Genomic DNA, 16,219 nt, shown 5'->3' with positions numbered 1-16,219 from the left:
GAGTCAGGATTTAAAATTAATGAATTAAGATTCCTATAATTCAGAAATTAGATAAAATTAACTTTGTTCTATCAATTTAAGAAATTCTAACCAGTAAAATAAGAACGGGTTAAACAGTAGTATTATTGTTAAGCATGCTAAAGAATGTGTGCTAACAAATGATTTATAAGAATTTTTTAAAATTCTTAATAATCAAGTATGGGGCTAAAAGAAAGCCAGTTTTTTAAGGACTATAACGAGATCTATGGCATTTTTACAAACAACTGAAAAAAAAAAAAACAGACTTTCTTTAATTGTGTTCTGATATTCAGTTATCTTTTCAATTTTCAATTGCTAAAACAGAATACTCCAAGGTTATTTTTCTTGTCCTATGGACTCTCTTCACAGGAAATATGCAAGGTAAATATATCTGGATTTTAAAATCTAAAAACTCTATCCTTCCAATATAAAACAGGTGTGTGGTTTGTTTTTTTTTTTTTAATGAGAAAAGCTCATTATAAAATTGTCATTGGTAAGGTGCTCCAAATTAAATGGCTCTAAAAAAAATAGCTCTTAATAAAATATTCAAAAGTCAAATCTGGGTTATTCAAAAATAGATTTTATATTTTATGGATTATCTAGGCTGATTTCTGTCTTCTTCAGTTCATGGAAGTTTTATTGCTCTGGCCCAGTGGGGGAAGGAAAATGAGAAGATGAAATTCATCAACATTATGAGAAGTTTGTAGAAGAGTATATTTTGCAGTAAAGTATAGATAATTCTGGGCCACCTAACAGTTTTCTAAGAATCTGTTATAACTTCTGGGTCTAATATTTGCTATTCATGATGTTTTCTACAGGTTTAAAAAAAATCTGAAAAGGCCTAAATGTACAACAGAAACACAGACTACAGTTTAAAATAAAGGTTTTTGGTTAAGCCTATGAATTATTCTCCAAACGTGTTCTGCCAATTAACCATATTTGCTTTAATGTGATTTGCTATCAAGGGACATCTCTCCTGGCTGACCTGGCACAGGTCTCTTCACTTTGGGAACCTCAGCTTCTTCATCTGTAAAATGAAACTGAAAACATGAAATCATTTATTCAGACAATAGCTATGGAGTGCTCACACTATTCCTGTGAGTCAGGCACCTCACCGGCCCATGGGTACAAAGGGAGAATAGGAACAAATGAAACAGGCCTGCTATCATCAAAGAGCTGACCGTCTACTGGGGAGATGCACCTGACAATAACATCATGATCGGGTAGTTAGTCCAGGGGAGGTGTGTTAAAAATGTAGTGGGAGCAGAGAAGAAGCAGAACTGAGGTCTGATGAGAGGAATTCTGAGAGAGTCAATTGAGTACATGAGAGAGACAAGCACATGAGCGGGCCAGGGATGCGCTTGCCAGTGAATGGAGAGAACGTGCAAGAGAGGAGAGGTGTCAGAGGTCAGGGATCTAAAAGTTGCTCAGGGTTACTGAAAAGTCAAGAACAAGGATCGGAGGAGGTAGAAGATGAGGCCAGACAAGTAGACAAGGGGAAAATCACAAACCATCTTACATGTAGGACACCAGAAAAGGTGAGAGTTGTTGAATGTTCGAGGGAGGACTCTGGGCACAATCCTTAGATGAGTTGGAGTGTGTGAAGGCACACTTCACTGAGGGAGCTTGGATGTTAAACAATAAAAATAACTCAAAAGAGTACTATAAACTGTATAAGACAAACACTATTTTTATTAATGGTCGTTTGTGGGCAATAGATAAGAATTTTTCACCCTTGCAAAGTCAAGAAATGATACCCTATCAAGCCAGTATGGATACCATCTTCTGCTAAAATTGATGGCATGAGAAAGCTTAAGTATCTGACCCATGAAACAGAGGAGCTGATGATACTATGTAAGAAGCTGAAATGTAAGCATTTCCAGAAAATGAAAATAATTTAAAATATCTATGATGCCAACCTTCAGGCCTTCTTGATATTGTTCTGTTTTCTCCTTAATGATTTTCCTGTGCTCATCAAAAATTTCATCCATTCTTCCATACCACTGGAACACATTATTATTTAGCCTGATGTCTGCTGGAGAAAAGTTTGTGCACTCAATGAGGAAAGCGAGGCAGTTTTTAGAATCCACCAATCTCTGGCCCAGTTCAACCATGTCAGTTGTCTCTACTTTCTGAATATAAGCCTGCAGGAAGACAAAAATTGCAAATGGCATACTAAGGTACAGCTCAAGTCAAAACATAGGCTGTGGAGACACTATGCATAAAGATGCGTGAATCTGCACAGACTTGTTGGAAATGTAGACTTTTGGTTCAAGAGAGGAGACTGCAGCACAGTTTCCTTGTCATCAGTCCCAAGCACCTCTACACAACAGCAGTGGGAAAAAACAGAAAATACTAAACAACGCATAAGAAGCACTGGAAAACCAGAGAAGAATGTTATGGGTTTCTGGGAGCGACGAAGCCGGGTGATATCATGTATTCTTTCACAGTAGCATTTTGGGGTACCTACTAATGCCCCACCTCCTGTGCCTGACACTTTGCCAGGTGCTGGCAATTCCGTATGACAACCAAGGGACCAGGGCTTTGCCCTTATAGACTTGTTGGGGGAGACAAGTATTAGTCGAATCACCACTGTAACAAACGTCAAATTGCAAACTTGCAGCAGACATCAGGGCTACAACACTTTCTTTAATTACAAAAAGTAAAATATAGCTATAGGCAAAGTTAACAAGAAGTGTGCTAAATCTGTATGAGGAAAACTGTAATACTTCATTGAAGGACATTTTAAAAGTTCTGAATAAATGTGGAAATATATGTTACGATGTAATATTCTCAAGACGTAGATTCTCCTCCAGGAAGTCTATAAAACCAACGCAATTTCAATCAAAATTGCAATGGCATTTTAAAAAACAAAATTTGTCATAATTCTGAAAGCCTCTGAAATAGTAAATACTTAAGAGTAGCAAAGATAATCATGGAAAAAAAATGATAGAGACTAGCCAAATATGAAAATATAATTTATAAAGGTACAGTTATTTAAACAGTTCTTGTTCTGTCCCAGGAATAGAGGAGGGAGAAGAACAGAGATCAGAACTAGATCCATGTACATGTGGAAATTTAGTGTTGAAAAAATGCATTTAAAATCAGGAGTGAAATGACAGATCATTTAATAAATCATATTAGAGTAATTAGCTATTGATCTTGGAAATATAAAGAAGGTATATTGTTAAGTGAATAAAGTAACTTGCAGCAGAGTTATGATTTTTTTTTTGCAAAAACAAATCTGTGGGGGGGTGGTGAACGCACAAGTGTATGTATGTATATGTGTGCGCACATAAGCACATGCAGACACGTGCGCGTGTACACGTACATATACGCATAGAGTGCTCTCAAAGCTCTTCTGATACATGTTAATTTATATATCTGAATAATATAAATGTTGAAGGAAACCTGCTTCCCCATTGAAAAATAAGACTAGCAATTACTTGTAACTACTTATATTCACCTTCCCTATTGTATATCCTACACCTCCCTGTCTATGAAGTAAATGCTTCTTTTAGGTTTTTAAAAGTCTAATCTTCATTTCTCTGACTTTCTTCATCTCTCTCTCTAGTGTTATTTATACTTAATACTGTATATATGTTTGGAAAAAGCAGAATTCATACTAAAAAAATCATTACTCTAAAGAAAGGAATTATGGAAAAAGATAAACTTGTTTTTTACTTTGTACAATCCCATATTGTTTAAAATTTTACTTTTGTAATTAAAAAGGAAAAAGCCAACATTGTCTAAAAGCCTTTCATTAATAAATCATTCTAACAAGACTTAATATTATGCTACAAATCCAAACAAATAAGATGGGAACCATGGTGGTTTCCACAAGTAACAAAATGTCTAACTGAAAATATATTTGTATAATTTGGTTAATCAGATTTCTGTTTAGTCAAACGACTGGATTTTTATTTCCCCAACTGATAATAAATGACTGATTTGGGTATTGAATAAATTGAGAAGTTATTTTGCCCTTGTGTGACTAAATTTTTTAAGATGCAGAAATATTTTTTTTTAGATTTTATTTATTTATTTGAGAGAGAGAATGAGAGAGAGAGAGAGAGAGAGCACATGAGAAGGGGGAGGGTCAGAGGGAGAAGTGGACTCCCCGCTGAGCAGGGAGCCCGATGTGGGACTCGATCCTGGGACTCCAGGATCATGACCTGAGCCGAAGGCAGTTGCTTAACCAACTGAGCCACCCAGGAACCCTAGATGCAGAAATATTTTAAATACCAGTTAAATGAATCCTATTTGCTAATTTCTGTTACAGGTCACTATGAACAATAGAAATTCACACTAAATAACTCCAAATTTGTAAATATTTCCAGTGATGGAATTAAATGACACTCTTCATACTTGATATTCATTTTTCCAAAGGAATATACAGTTATGGAATTCTCCAGCTACTTTATAATCATCCATGATCAAAGCATCACTTGACATCCTACAACAACTAAAATATAAAAATCTTCTAAGAGAGATCATATTTATATGTGTATCTCAAATACACACAAACACACACACACATAAATTCACATGCTAACAACCCCAATACAAGTACAAATACTGTAAAGAAATAGAATTCTTTTAGTTAAAGGCTGATATGTAAAGTTGGTTCTAATGATTTAAAAAACTTCTTTAAACGACTAAAGAATATACATAAGCATTTGCACTTCTTTTGTAATTTCTTGCTTATATAAAGTTTTGAACAATTTTACATGTTTTTCTGGGTTTGCTTAAATATTTTAAAATCTAAAAAGAAAAGATTCTATTTTCGATCTTGGGAATGCTGGATGGAAAAGGGGGGTTAAGTCCTATAAAAGCTTGTTCTTATAAGATTGAAAAAGGAATAAAATAAAATGGTGATTAGCTAGTTGTTTTATACTCTTTTTACTCACTATTAGGCAGGCTTCAAGCACAGAAGGAACATGAAAAATGATTAAAGTGAGACTTAGCTGATATTTTTAATACCATAAATCCTATGCTCAAAACATATTTTGGGGCGCCTGGGTGGCTCAGTTGGTTAAGCCACTGCCTTCGGCTCAGGTCATGATCCTGGAGTCCCAGGATCGAGTCCCACATCGGGCTCCCTGCTCAGCGGGGAGTCTGCTTCTCCCTCTGACCCTCCCCCTTCTCATGCTCTCTCTCTCTATCTCATTCTCTCTCTCAAATAAATAAATAAAATCTTAAAAAAAAAAAAACATATTTTGGCAAACTACCACAGAAAATTTTAATGTATAACAAAAACAGCTTATAAAAAACAAATTATTAAAGATTAAATATTTGATAAAAAAATTAAGGATGACCACATATCTCATGTTGCCCAAGACAGTCCTGGTTTATGCCTGTTAGCATGGTAATATTAATAGTGTTCTCAAAAATATCAGTAGACGATTACACTAACAGCTCCCATATTTCACCTCTCCCAGTATCCATACCCTGTGGCATCTTCTCATGCTGTGGCCATGTGACTTGCTTTGGTCAATGAGATGTTAACTAATGTGATGCACAGAGACACTTGAAAAGTATTTGTGCACCTGGGCTTGATTTTGTGTCTCTACCATGCCATGAGAACATGCCCAGTGAGCCTGCTGGAATTTAAGAGACAAGTGGAGCAGAGTCAAATTATCCAACTGAGAACTAGCTGACCCAGTTGAGTGAGTGACCCAACTGTGACCAGAACCAGCCAGGAGTACCCAGCCTGAATCACCAAACTGTAGACTCATGAGCTAAGAATAACAAAACAAAATGTTATTTTAAGCCTCTTTTAACTTTTAGAATGATTTGTTATTGTATTATCATGTTGATAACTAACTGATAACGGCTGGGGAAACAATTAACTTACACACATACGACTATAAAGTTTATAAACAATACCTTCATTTCCATTAGTTCTGCTGTATTTGGAGGAGTGCTAAGAGCTTTTTCAGCTATCTTCTCAAATTCGTCACATAATCTGAAACACCAGAGAAAATCAATTTTATGCAATTAAATTTTATTCCTAAATATATTCTTATATACTATTTAAATGTGCCAGTATGTGAAAAATAAAGTAAGATGATCTTATCTATAGGACATCTAAAGAAATAAAAGCAAATTTTTGCCCATACTGATTCATTCAATACACATTTAATGATCATCTCTTACATTCCCAACTATAATATTAAGTGGCAGAGATAGAGAAATGAAGATATAATAATGACTCTCAAGCAGTTCATATTCCTGTATAGAAGACAGGGCCATAAATAATCACTTCCAACCTAGTATTTTAGGGGCTCTACCAGAGATTTAGTTAAGACAGCACCAAAAAAGTAGTACTAAATAAGAGAGTGATTAACTCTACTTGTGGGGAATGGTTAACATGGGCCTCTATAGTCAGAAACTTCTGCTAATAGGCAAATATTTCCTACTCATTTGGGTTTTGGCCCATATAATGAACTTACTGTGAAATTAAAAAAATAAAAGTGGTAGAAGCTAAAAAAGTCCAGATAAAACATGTAGAAATTTCTTCAAGAAGATTGACTGTGAGGGGGCACCTAGGGGGCTCAGTCAATTAAGCCTCTGACTCTTGATTTTAGCTCAGGTCATGATGTCAGGTCGTGAGATCAAGCCTCCCACCTCAGGCTCCCCACTGGGCATGAAGCCTGCTTAAGATTCTCCCTCTCCCTACCCTCTCTTTCTTTAAAAAAAAAAAAAAAAGAAGAAGAAGAAGAAGGAAGAAGGAGGAGGAGGAGGGAGAAGAAAGAAGAAGGAAGAAGAAGAAAGAAGAATGGCTGTGAGGTGAAGGAAAAAAGCATGGTTGTGAGTTTGGGTTGAAGTGGGAGGTGGAAGATGGAAGAGGGTTCTGAACATGGTTATGAGTTTGAGAGGCAGAATCCACAGCAGAAGAGAGATTTATAGTGAGATCCAGAGGAGACAGGTGACTGGTAGAACCAGCTCCAGAAGGATGGGAGGCAATAGGGTTGAGCCCATAGGCAGAGACAACTTTGAATGGTGTGACAGACTCTTGCCCGAAAATGTGGGGAGAGGAATGAAGGGTTCACACAGAGGTGAGCTGAGACATGGAAGGGCAAGAAGTTGAGGCACGCGTATCTGATGGGTCCTCTAATATTCCTGATATGTCCTTTGTACATCCAGTGAGTGTGGTGAGAAGCACAATTAGGAGAAAGAGGGAAAAAGTAGAATCAGCACGAGCTCAGAGGGCAGTTAGGAGGCAGGGAAAATAGCTATGAAATTAGAATAAATATTTCATTCAGCATGAAAAGCTACAAGTAAAAGACATTTTCATTATTCTTCCAGAACTTTTAGAGGAAAAGGTGCTTTTACAGTTGAATATAGGATTCTGGTTCCTAGAAAAGCTATGCAAGTACTCTCCTGCTTCAGCCTTACCCCTCACTCCTCTTTCCTCACCGTGTCTGTGAAAGCAACACAGATCAGTCCCAGTTCTTAAAATAACACCATGCCATTTTCACACCTCACACCTTTCTACATGCTACTTTTTCTACCTGGAATTCTTTTATTTACATTGTTCACCTGGTAGACTCCCACTACTCATCCTCTAAAATGAATTCACATATCCTCTTCCTCTTTGTAGCTTTCCCTGATTTTCCCCACTTGCCCAACCTCCACTGTGAAAGAAATTAATCATGTCCTTCTCTGTTTTATGTCTGTGGCTCACTACAGTATTTACTGAGCCCTACTATAATTTACTGGTTTGTATGTCTATTTCCCCTTAAGACTGTAACTTTCTTCAGCAGTTATATTCATATTTAGAGTATAAGCACCTACTGTTGTGCCTATTACAAGCTTCCTTCAGGCTTTTATACAGCCTGAATATTCTTTTTAATGATTTATTTTTCCTGTAATACCATAACCATTACAAAATTTCTGATTATGTGGGGGGATTTCCCATGTAACTTGTAACAGAAAAGAGGTTCCCAGAACAACACTAACACCAGTTATTGAAAGACTAGTTCAACCTCTTTCCTAAATAAACGCAGGTATTCTGCTTTACACCTTAGCATTCTGAGTTTACTTAACATGAGCCAGTTTTCCTCAAAATCTCCAGGATAGTCAAAAAATAAGTTTTTAGTTAAGACAAGTTATCAGGGCCTTGAGGAATAATCACAGTGAGTCAAGTTCAAAATTTGAGGATCCATTAGGACCCAGGACAACTACTGGGTATAATCCACTTTGAAAATCCATTTTGTGTACTGATTATACAAACTTAAAACTTAAAACCTTAGTGATGTCAGAGAACGCCCATCTGACTTGTGCAAACAAAATTGCAAACACATTTTAATACCACCTTATATCAGGCAATCGGGAAGGTGCATTTGTGGTGAAAAACTAATAATAATCATAAAATAACAAAGCCAAGTAGAAATAAGTTTGGCATTATCTTCTCGGAGGGTCATTGATGACACTGTTCTAATCCATAACTTTATTTGAATGACAATTGCTTCTAACATTCCCTTGAAAAAAAAATAATCAGTATCACAAAAATACCTTGTATTTACTTCCTGATGATCTCGGAACATTTTAGCTATAAGTTTTCCACAGATAATTTCTGCTCGCTTCACCAAAGCTCTGATTAATTCCTCACAGCGCATTTCAAACATTCCTAAACGAACAGTCTGCAACATTAAGTATGAAAAGTTTAATGAACAGGAAAATAAAAGGTTCCCACAATTTTGCCTTTCTCACAATATTGGGGGTTTTTTTTGTATGTGATCTAACAAGATTCGGGGTGTGTGTGTGTGTGTGTTTAATATGATGCAGGAAGGATTTTCTAAACACTCATTTGTATTTTACAACCATCTTCTGGGTAAATCTCCTTCAAGAGTTTGTTATCTTGGAAGCCAACTGTATTTCAGGACAACAATGGACATAAGATAAAAAAAATAAAAATAAAAATAAAATAAAATAAATAAAATTAAAAAATGGACATAAGAACTTTGGAGAATCGAGTTATTGCTAAATCAACAGTGGGGGATTTAAATGTTATATCTGCTCTGTACAAAACAGTAATGCATGTTTAGGGTGGAAATTTTGGAAACTGTAAAAAAGGGCAAACAAAAATCTTAAATTATCAGTCTCCTACTGAACAGAAGTAATCACATTTTGGTGTAATCACCATACTTTCTGAAGGATTTATAAACACTAAAGCAAAAAAAAAAATTAAGTTCTTGGAATTTTTGAGGGGTTAATTTATGTAAAGTACTTACAAGTCAGGCCTGAAGTACTAGACTTTCAGCTCTATGAGGACAAGAACCCTGTTTTGTCTACTTCCATATATCCTGGGCTTCCCACAATGCTTGGCTCATGGAAAGGCAACAAATACTTTCCCTGTTGACAGTAACGGTCTGATTCTTTCACTGTATGGTCTAAAAACACATCCTAATAAAACTGGGAAAAGATCATCAGTTACAAAAACAGTAGTACAAAACAGATCGTTTACCTTTCTAGATGTGTACTGTATCTCCTCTATTAGTTTTTGGTATTTGCGAATTTCTTGTATTATTTTCTCATAGCTATGATTTTCTTCAAGGAAAGCATCAACATCTTGCTCAGCTTTTTTGGTGATCAGAAAGTCATACTTGTCATAGAGTCTGAGGTGTTCGGTAGGTGCCACGCTCTCTCTCATTATTACTTCCTTCACCTTTTCTTTGTGGGCTTCGACAATTTCACTCAGAATTACTGGCTTCAAGGTTGTTGGTTTAGACTTACTTTCCTAAGCAAAGGGAAAAATAATGTTCATTTTAAAAAATAAATTAAGGTAGCCATATCATTTATCTTTGTAAAAATGCCAATCTTACTATATATATATATATATATATATATACATATATATATATATATATCTTCACAAGGTCTTTTTGATTTTTTAAAAAAGATTTTATTTATTTATTTGTCAGAGGGAGCACAAGCAGGGGGAGCAGGCAGAGGGAGAGGAAGAAGCAGACTCCCCACTGAGCATGGAGCCCTATGTGGGTCTCAATCCCAAGATCCTGGGATCATGACCTGAGCTGAAGGCAGATGCTTAACTGACTGAGTCACCCAGGTGCCCCTCTTTGTGATTTTCTAATCTCTATAGAAAGATACTCAGTCTAATGGCAGTATATTGAATATCTAAGTTTCATGTAATTTTTTTTTCCTTCAAGGCTACCTAGTTGTGTTTTGTTTTTCTGTATGGATGAAAGAACTGTCACTTGAAAATACACACAAAATAAGAGAATATAAAAACACCAAAATCCACATTTTATTTGTGCAATTGTATGTGCTAGCTTTATAAGGTAGTGCTTGCATTGTACTTTATTTTTTAAAAGCCAGCTCAATGTCATATCATCATATTCTTCAATCACAGTACTTTTTCACCTTGAGGATTAATCTATCTAGAACAAAGAAAGATTGTTTACTCATTCACTGACCTTTGATCTTTGATTCTGTGAACAGCAACTTGAGCAGACTAAAATCCCTGGTTACAAAATGTGCATTCTGCTATCACCATTAGAATAATGGATCAGATAACAATTTTTAATAAGCAAACAAATCTCAACAGCTTGTCTCCTCTTTTCAAATAAGAGGGCAAATAAATGTGCCTACATGGTTTATTATCTTGAATCAAGTTACACTTAAAAATATACATGCTCTACCTTTCATTCAGAAGAAGGGATTTTTCACTCTAACAAACAAAAATATGATCCGTGGTGGATATTCTACAGCATTCACTAGATAACATCAAAGTATTCCTTAGAGAACTATAATTTATTCAGGTATCCAGGGTGCATTTGCCTGCTATGGCCCCTAGGGGGATTTTAGGAAATCATAAAGCTTAGAACAAGACGCTTCTCGAGAACATTAGAGAATCACACCAACACCACTACCACCTCATCCCTGGGCTCAGAAGATGCCTGGTGCCATCTTTTCTGGGGGCAGGGGGACTTTGAGATAAAGCAATCTATATGATGTACTGTATGCAATGTAATTATTGGATCTAAAGCAAAGCTCATTAATATTCATTATACAATGTTTCTTAAGCATATTAACAGCCTGCCTAATGTCTACAATCTATAGGTCTATCTTTCTAAACATAACTGGATACCAATACATCAGAACTATATTAGAAAGTATACTTTTGATGTGAATTCTAATCAGTTCCTATTAAGAGTTAACGGAAATGATATTTTGAATGAGACAACTCAAGTGTTTGAAAGTCTATCAAAATAGATCATGAGATGGTGATATGCTTGGACTCACAGCATCTTAGCCCCTTGCAGGTTTGCCTTCCATGGGGAAAAAATGTATTTTAATTTCACTTTCAGTTTCTATCAAAGATTGTGATAAGAACAGCTCTATGAACTCCACTTCTGCGGTTGCTGTCAAAGGTCATTGAAATCACGTTCAGTTATCTTACTCGAAGTACCTTCTGTATCACTCCTTTCCAAACCTAACTGATTACAGCAAAATATCCCTAGATGATTCTGGCAACCTATTTCTGAGAACCAACTATCATTGTGAATCCACATCTCTAGGGGCAAGAGGTGGTGGTGGTGGATTCGTATTTTTAAAATGTCACCAGGTGATGCTGACATGTAGGATTTCAGAACTATTACCCCATGTATAATGCCCCATGTAAGACTTCTCTCTCAAAATCTGATACCAGGAAGAAGACCTGAGCAGTTTAAATTAACTGCTTAATCCCAGTTAAAACTTGTCATATATTCCTCTTCACTTTAGAAACCAGGAAACTTAGAGCCATATTTTATAACCATTAAATCAAAGCAACTGTATTCATTCAAACGACAGTAATACTTTTCTCCACTCAGAGCATGCCTGGTAACTCTTATTAACTTGTTCTATTTGTCTGTTTCATAAGCTCATGCAGATCATTCTTGAAAAAAAGGCAGGGTATGCCTGGAGAAAGATGCAAGAGCTGAACTGAAATTAAACAAAGGCCAAAGTAAACCACATTTCTCCAGAGACTTCTATTTATGGCAATATGAGGAATACATAACCTGAAAATAACTATTTAGTTCAAAACACATAAGTATGCTGGGAAAAAATGCGTAATATAACTTTTATAATACATAGCTAAGGAAGCAAAATAATAGGGAAAGTCTAGGGGCCAAACATGAGGGGACACATGAGTTGAGAGGTAATTATGTGCAGAAGTGAGCAGCTGCCCTAGAGATTGCTGATCCCTGGTGGCCTAAGCTTTGCTTTAATGAGTCTCTAGCAAGGTGGGCCTCTGTGCAGGGGAGGGGTGTGGGATGGCAGAACGGCTGATAGGAAACAAAGCTTCAAGCCTGAGCAGGGAGGGAAGTCATAATGGCTACACCCACAGAAAGCCAAGAAGACAAAGGTGACACAAAATTTCAGAATGCTGGAAAGTGACAGTACCTCTGAATGAGGGAGCAAAAGTAAGGAAAATATCCTGTTTTGACCTTGTTTTTCAGTGGAGGAGAAAAAAGACAGTCACCTTAAGAATTTGTGGCCACCAGCTTGTTCTCATGCAGATTTGGGTAAGCATTCACACTGCCAGTGTTGTCCACAAAATCCTCAGCAAGAAGTTTATTAAAAAATGGTCCTTGGTCTGGAGAGGCCTCCAGAGTAACTGTCAGGAGCATATGCAAATTCTGGAGGAACCAACTTAAATTAAGGCCTTAAGGACTTCCCTGCATGAAGTTCTTACATGTATAAGCCCATAATAATAAAGGAAAAACACCCACAGAAATAAACCACCATGAGCAAGAGTCAGATCAGCAAATGGAGAAGTAAAAGAGTAATAAATATATAACTAGGTACAAGAGACAATCAAAAATGACAAGTCCTATTCAACAAAGAACTTAATGGAATTCCTAGAAAATTAAAATTAAAAAAATTAGAAGCTCTATGGTGAAGATAATATCCTCACAATGGATAATTTCACAATCACAATGTTGAATAAAATAAAACAGGTCACTGATTATAAGATGACTCCACATATATACAAAGACATGGAAAAACTAAATGGAAATTGTTTAGGGATATGCAGACAGGTAGTAAGTGTATCTAAAAAATTTCAGATTAATAACTACAAAATTCAAGATCGTGATTCTTTTGTTAGAAGGTAGAAGAAGAGGAATGTGAACAGGGAAGGGCAGTAGGGAGCAAGAAGAGCTTAAGGGTATCAGTAATATTCCATTTCTCTAGTTAGATTCTAAGTACACAGGGGTAACTTTATTACCACTTAAAACTACACAGTAGTCTGGATGCTTTCCTGTACATGAAATATTTGTGAACTATTTTAAAAATAAAAAGGATGGGATGTCTGGGTGGCACAGTCAGTTAAGCAGCCAACTCTTGGTTTCAGCTCAGGTTATGATCTTGTGGTCATGAGATCAAGCCCAATTTTGGGCTCTGTGCTCAAGACAGCTCTGCTTCAGATTCTCTCTTCCTCTCCTCCCCCTCTGCCCATCCCCAGCTCACGCGCACACATGCTCTCTCTAAAATAATATTTTTGAAAAATAAAATAAAAAGGAATTAAGAAAGCTACTGGTTTGACTTACAAAGCTTGAAAACCTTTTAAGTTAAGGAATTATCAGACATGCTCAATCTGTATACTAGACTGCAGTAACTGCTGTTGAAATAGCAAAGCAGAGCTTTGCTAAATCAATGGCCAGAGAGAGAAGGGAAGTAGAATCTGTGATATGAGAGTACAAAGACACTACTGCTTATGGAAGAAGGTATATGAGGAGAGTAATCAATGCAAGGACAGTTTGAGAGAGCTAGAGAAGTATAACGGAGGTCTATAGCATGGTGTGAGTGCTATAGCAAACACTCATTGACTGCCTTAAACCTGACCACAACTTTAATTCCTTCCCTTAAGAAAAATTTCAGTCCAATGGAAGACTAGCCTAAGAAACTAGGTATACTGTAATGGGAAAACAGTATTTTTTTAATTAAAAGTTTCTTATAAGCCAATGTTACCAGGCCATTTATATTCTGCAAAGCATAGGATACAGGTCTACGCCTTTTAGAATTTGTTTGAAATGAATATCATCATGAAAATGCAAGCAATCAAAATACCCTTGATACTTACCCACTTGGAATACAATTTTGTCTCAACTCTTGGCACAAAACTGACAGCCTTAATCATGGTATCATAAACATTTAGAAGGATGTCTATATAGTCACTGAACTCAGGTTCAAACTTAATGGTGTCATTTTCAAGAATCAGCCTCATGATGAAACCTGGATGTTCGAAAGCTCTAACGGAATCCTGCAAAAAATGTACACATGTATGTGAATATATATATGAATTGGGAGAGACTAAGCAGTGCAGTGGTCCCAATTAGAACTCATGGGAACTCACCTTTCCTCTTATGCCCTAGACAGTTAAGCCAATGAGGAGCTCTACTAAAAAGAGCAAGAACAATTCCCAGTTAGATGTGTTGGTATCTAGTATCCACTGAGCCTACAGATCAACCAGAGGGTCAAGGTTCCAGAAAAAGGAGGATGTGCACAGCAGTGGGGCTCTGGAGTCATGCAAGCAAGAGCCCAAGAAAGTATTCAAATTCCCAGTCCCAGCCCACACTCTAACAGGACCTTCTTCTGGAAAGACACGAGTTCCTTGCAGAAACCTTCCCCAGCCATCATGACCCAAATTGCCCAATGAGAAGAGTTTTGACTTCTCTTCACTAATCCTCACCAACGTGATGATACTCATATATCTTGAATATTCAGGTTGATACTAAGTGTTTTTAAATAGGTAAGTGATCTAAAGATATACTTCCCTCTCTTCCACTGCTAAAGGTTCTTTTTTTTTTTTTTTTATCTTTTTCCTCTTGAAAATAAATTAGTAGATGAATATTGGTGTAACGGCACCATACTTACTGGTGGTTGTGCTATTAAGTCTGTGAAATCCTGCATGGAGACCAAAGTGAGTTCTTGCAGCTGTAATGTCATAAGCGTAGCAGCGCAGTTGAAAAAAGATTCCAATTTGACACTGCTGTCACCAGTTGGCAATTGCTTTTTTTTATTACCTTGGTAATAAATATTCTGCACTTCTGGAAACCACCTTGAAAGCACAAAAGACTTTTAAAAGTTAATACTTCCAGTGAATCACTCCTTTTACATTAAGCATTAACAGTAACTTCTGGACACCCAAAGGTCTTCATTGAGAGCTCTGTGGCTAACTGACATTATCCACCCTCTGAACTGTAAGCACTAGCATATTTCACTTTTTCTAGGAAAAGAAATTTTAATCACGGCCAATAGAAGATGACTCAACAATGTGATGCTGTGAGGAAAAGAAAACAAACATAAATCTAACTCCTGAAACTATGCTTCCTGTAGTTTTTGCATAAAAATTTATTGGATATTACAAAATACTACTCACCAGTCTCCAAAATGTTCTTTAGGGAATGGATTTGTTAGTTTAAAGCTAAAATGTAAATAGCTGATTAAACCAAAGAGAACTTACTTGGTTCAACCCACTTGGTACTTTAAGCTATTCTGTTTCACAATGACTTGAAAGCAAGACAAATCAATAAAATCAAGTGTATTATTTTCTTATTTCCCTTAATGTGAAATCCTGAAAGAATGGCTGATTTAAAACAAAGTTTCAAATGTGTATGTATCCTTGTAATAAAAGGAAAACAGTAAATTCACATATAGATACATAATAAGTCAAGTTTTCAGTTTATAAAACCACTAACACCACAAAATTAAGGAACACTGATACCTCTTTCATAAGAGATAATATATTTTTTAAAAAACAGAGTCCACATACTTTCAGGAGTTGCCTAAATGCTTCAAGAAAGATCTAAATTTTAAATATATGTATTCATTTAACAAATATGTGTTTAGTGTCTATGTGCTAGGAACAGTGTCATGGGAGATATAAAAAGATATGACATCACCCCTTATCTCTTATAATAACAAAGGCAATGTGTCACAGCAGAAAAACAGTCTTAAAGTCAAAGGATTGTGATATAATTTTCCATTTAAGTAACAGAGAAGGGTTTTTTAATGAAAATGACAATTTCATTGAAGGACGGAAATGAAATGAGAAGGACCGTGAGGAAAGGATCTGAAGTAGAAGGATAATAAGAAAAAATAGGTGGAGAAATGGGGCTAATTTATCTAATCATTTCATCGTCTATAATAGAGATAATAGAGAGATTTCTTCCTAGAAAATAGGAAG

At 36.1% G+C, this 16,219-nt stretch overlaps 1 protein-coding gene across 1 annotated transcript in view; it reads right to left on the bottom strand.

Annotated features, from left to right (window-relative positions):
- The window catches only part of DNAH7 (dynein axonemal heavy chain 7), a 260,029-nt gene that overhangs the window by 195,746 nt on the left and 48,064 nt on the right, over positions 1–16,219 (bottom strand). Inside the window, exons 11-16 of the mRNA XM_032405789.1 lie at positions 14,908–15,091; positions 14,114–14,293; positions 9,491–9,763; positions 8,539–8,666; positions 5,908–5,986; positions 1,938–2,162 (exon numbers count right to left, since the gene is read on the bottom strand). Coding sequence (XP_032261680.1) covers positions 1,938–2,162; positions 5,908–5,986; positions 8,539–8,666; positions 9,491–9,763; positions 14,114–14,293; positions 14,908–15,091 — 1,069 coding nt within the window. The remainder of the gene's footprint in view (positions 1–1,937; positions 2,163–5,907; positions 5,987–8,538; positions 8,667–9,490; positions 9,764–14,113; positions 14,294–14,907; positions 15,092–16,219) is intronic.

Source organism: Phoca vitulina, unplaced genomic scaffold (genome assembly GCF_004348235.1).
Source record: "Phoca vitulina isolate PV1807 unplaced genomic scaffold, GSC_HSeal_1.0 scaffold1, whole genome shotgun sequence".
NCBI lineage: Eukaryota > Metazoa > Chordata > Mammalia > Carnivora > Phocidae > Phoca > Phoca vitulina.
The sequence above is the reverse complement of the archived record's forward strand: the minus strand, read 5'-3'. Positions and strand labels throughout refer to the sequence as shown.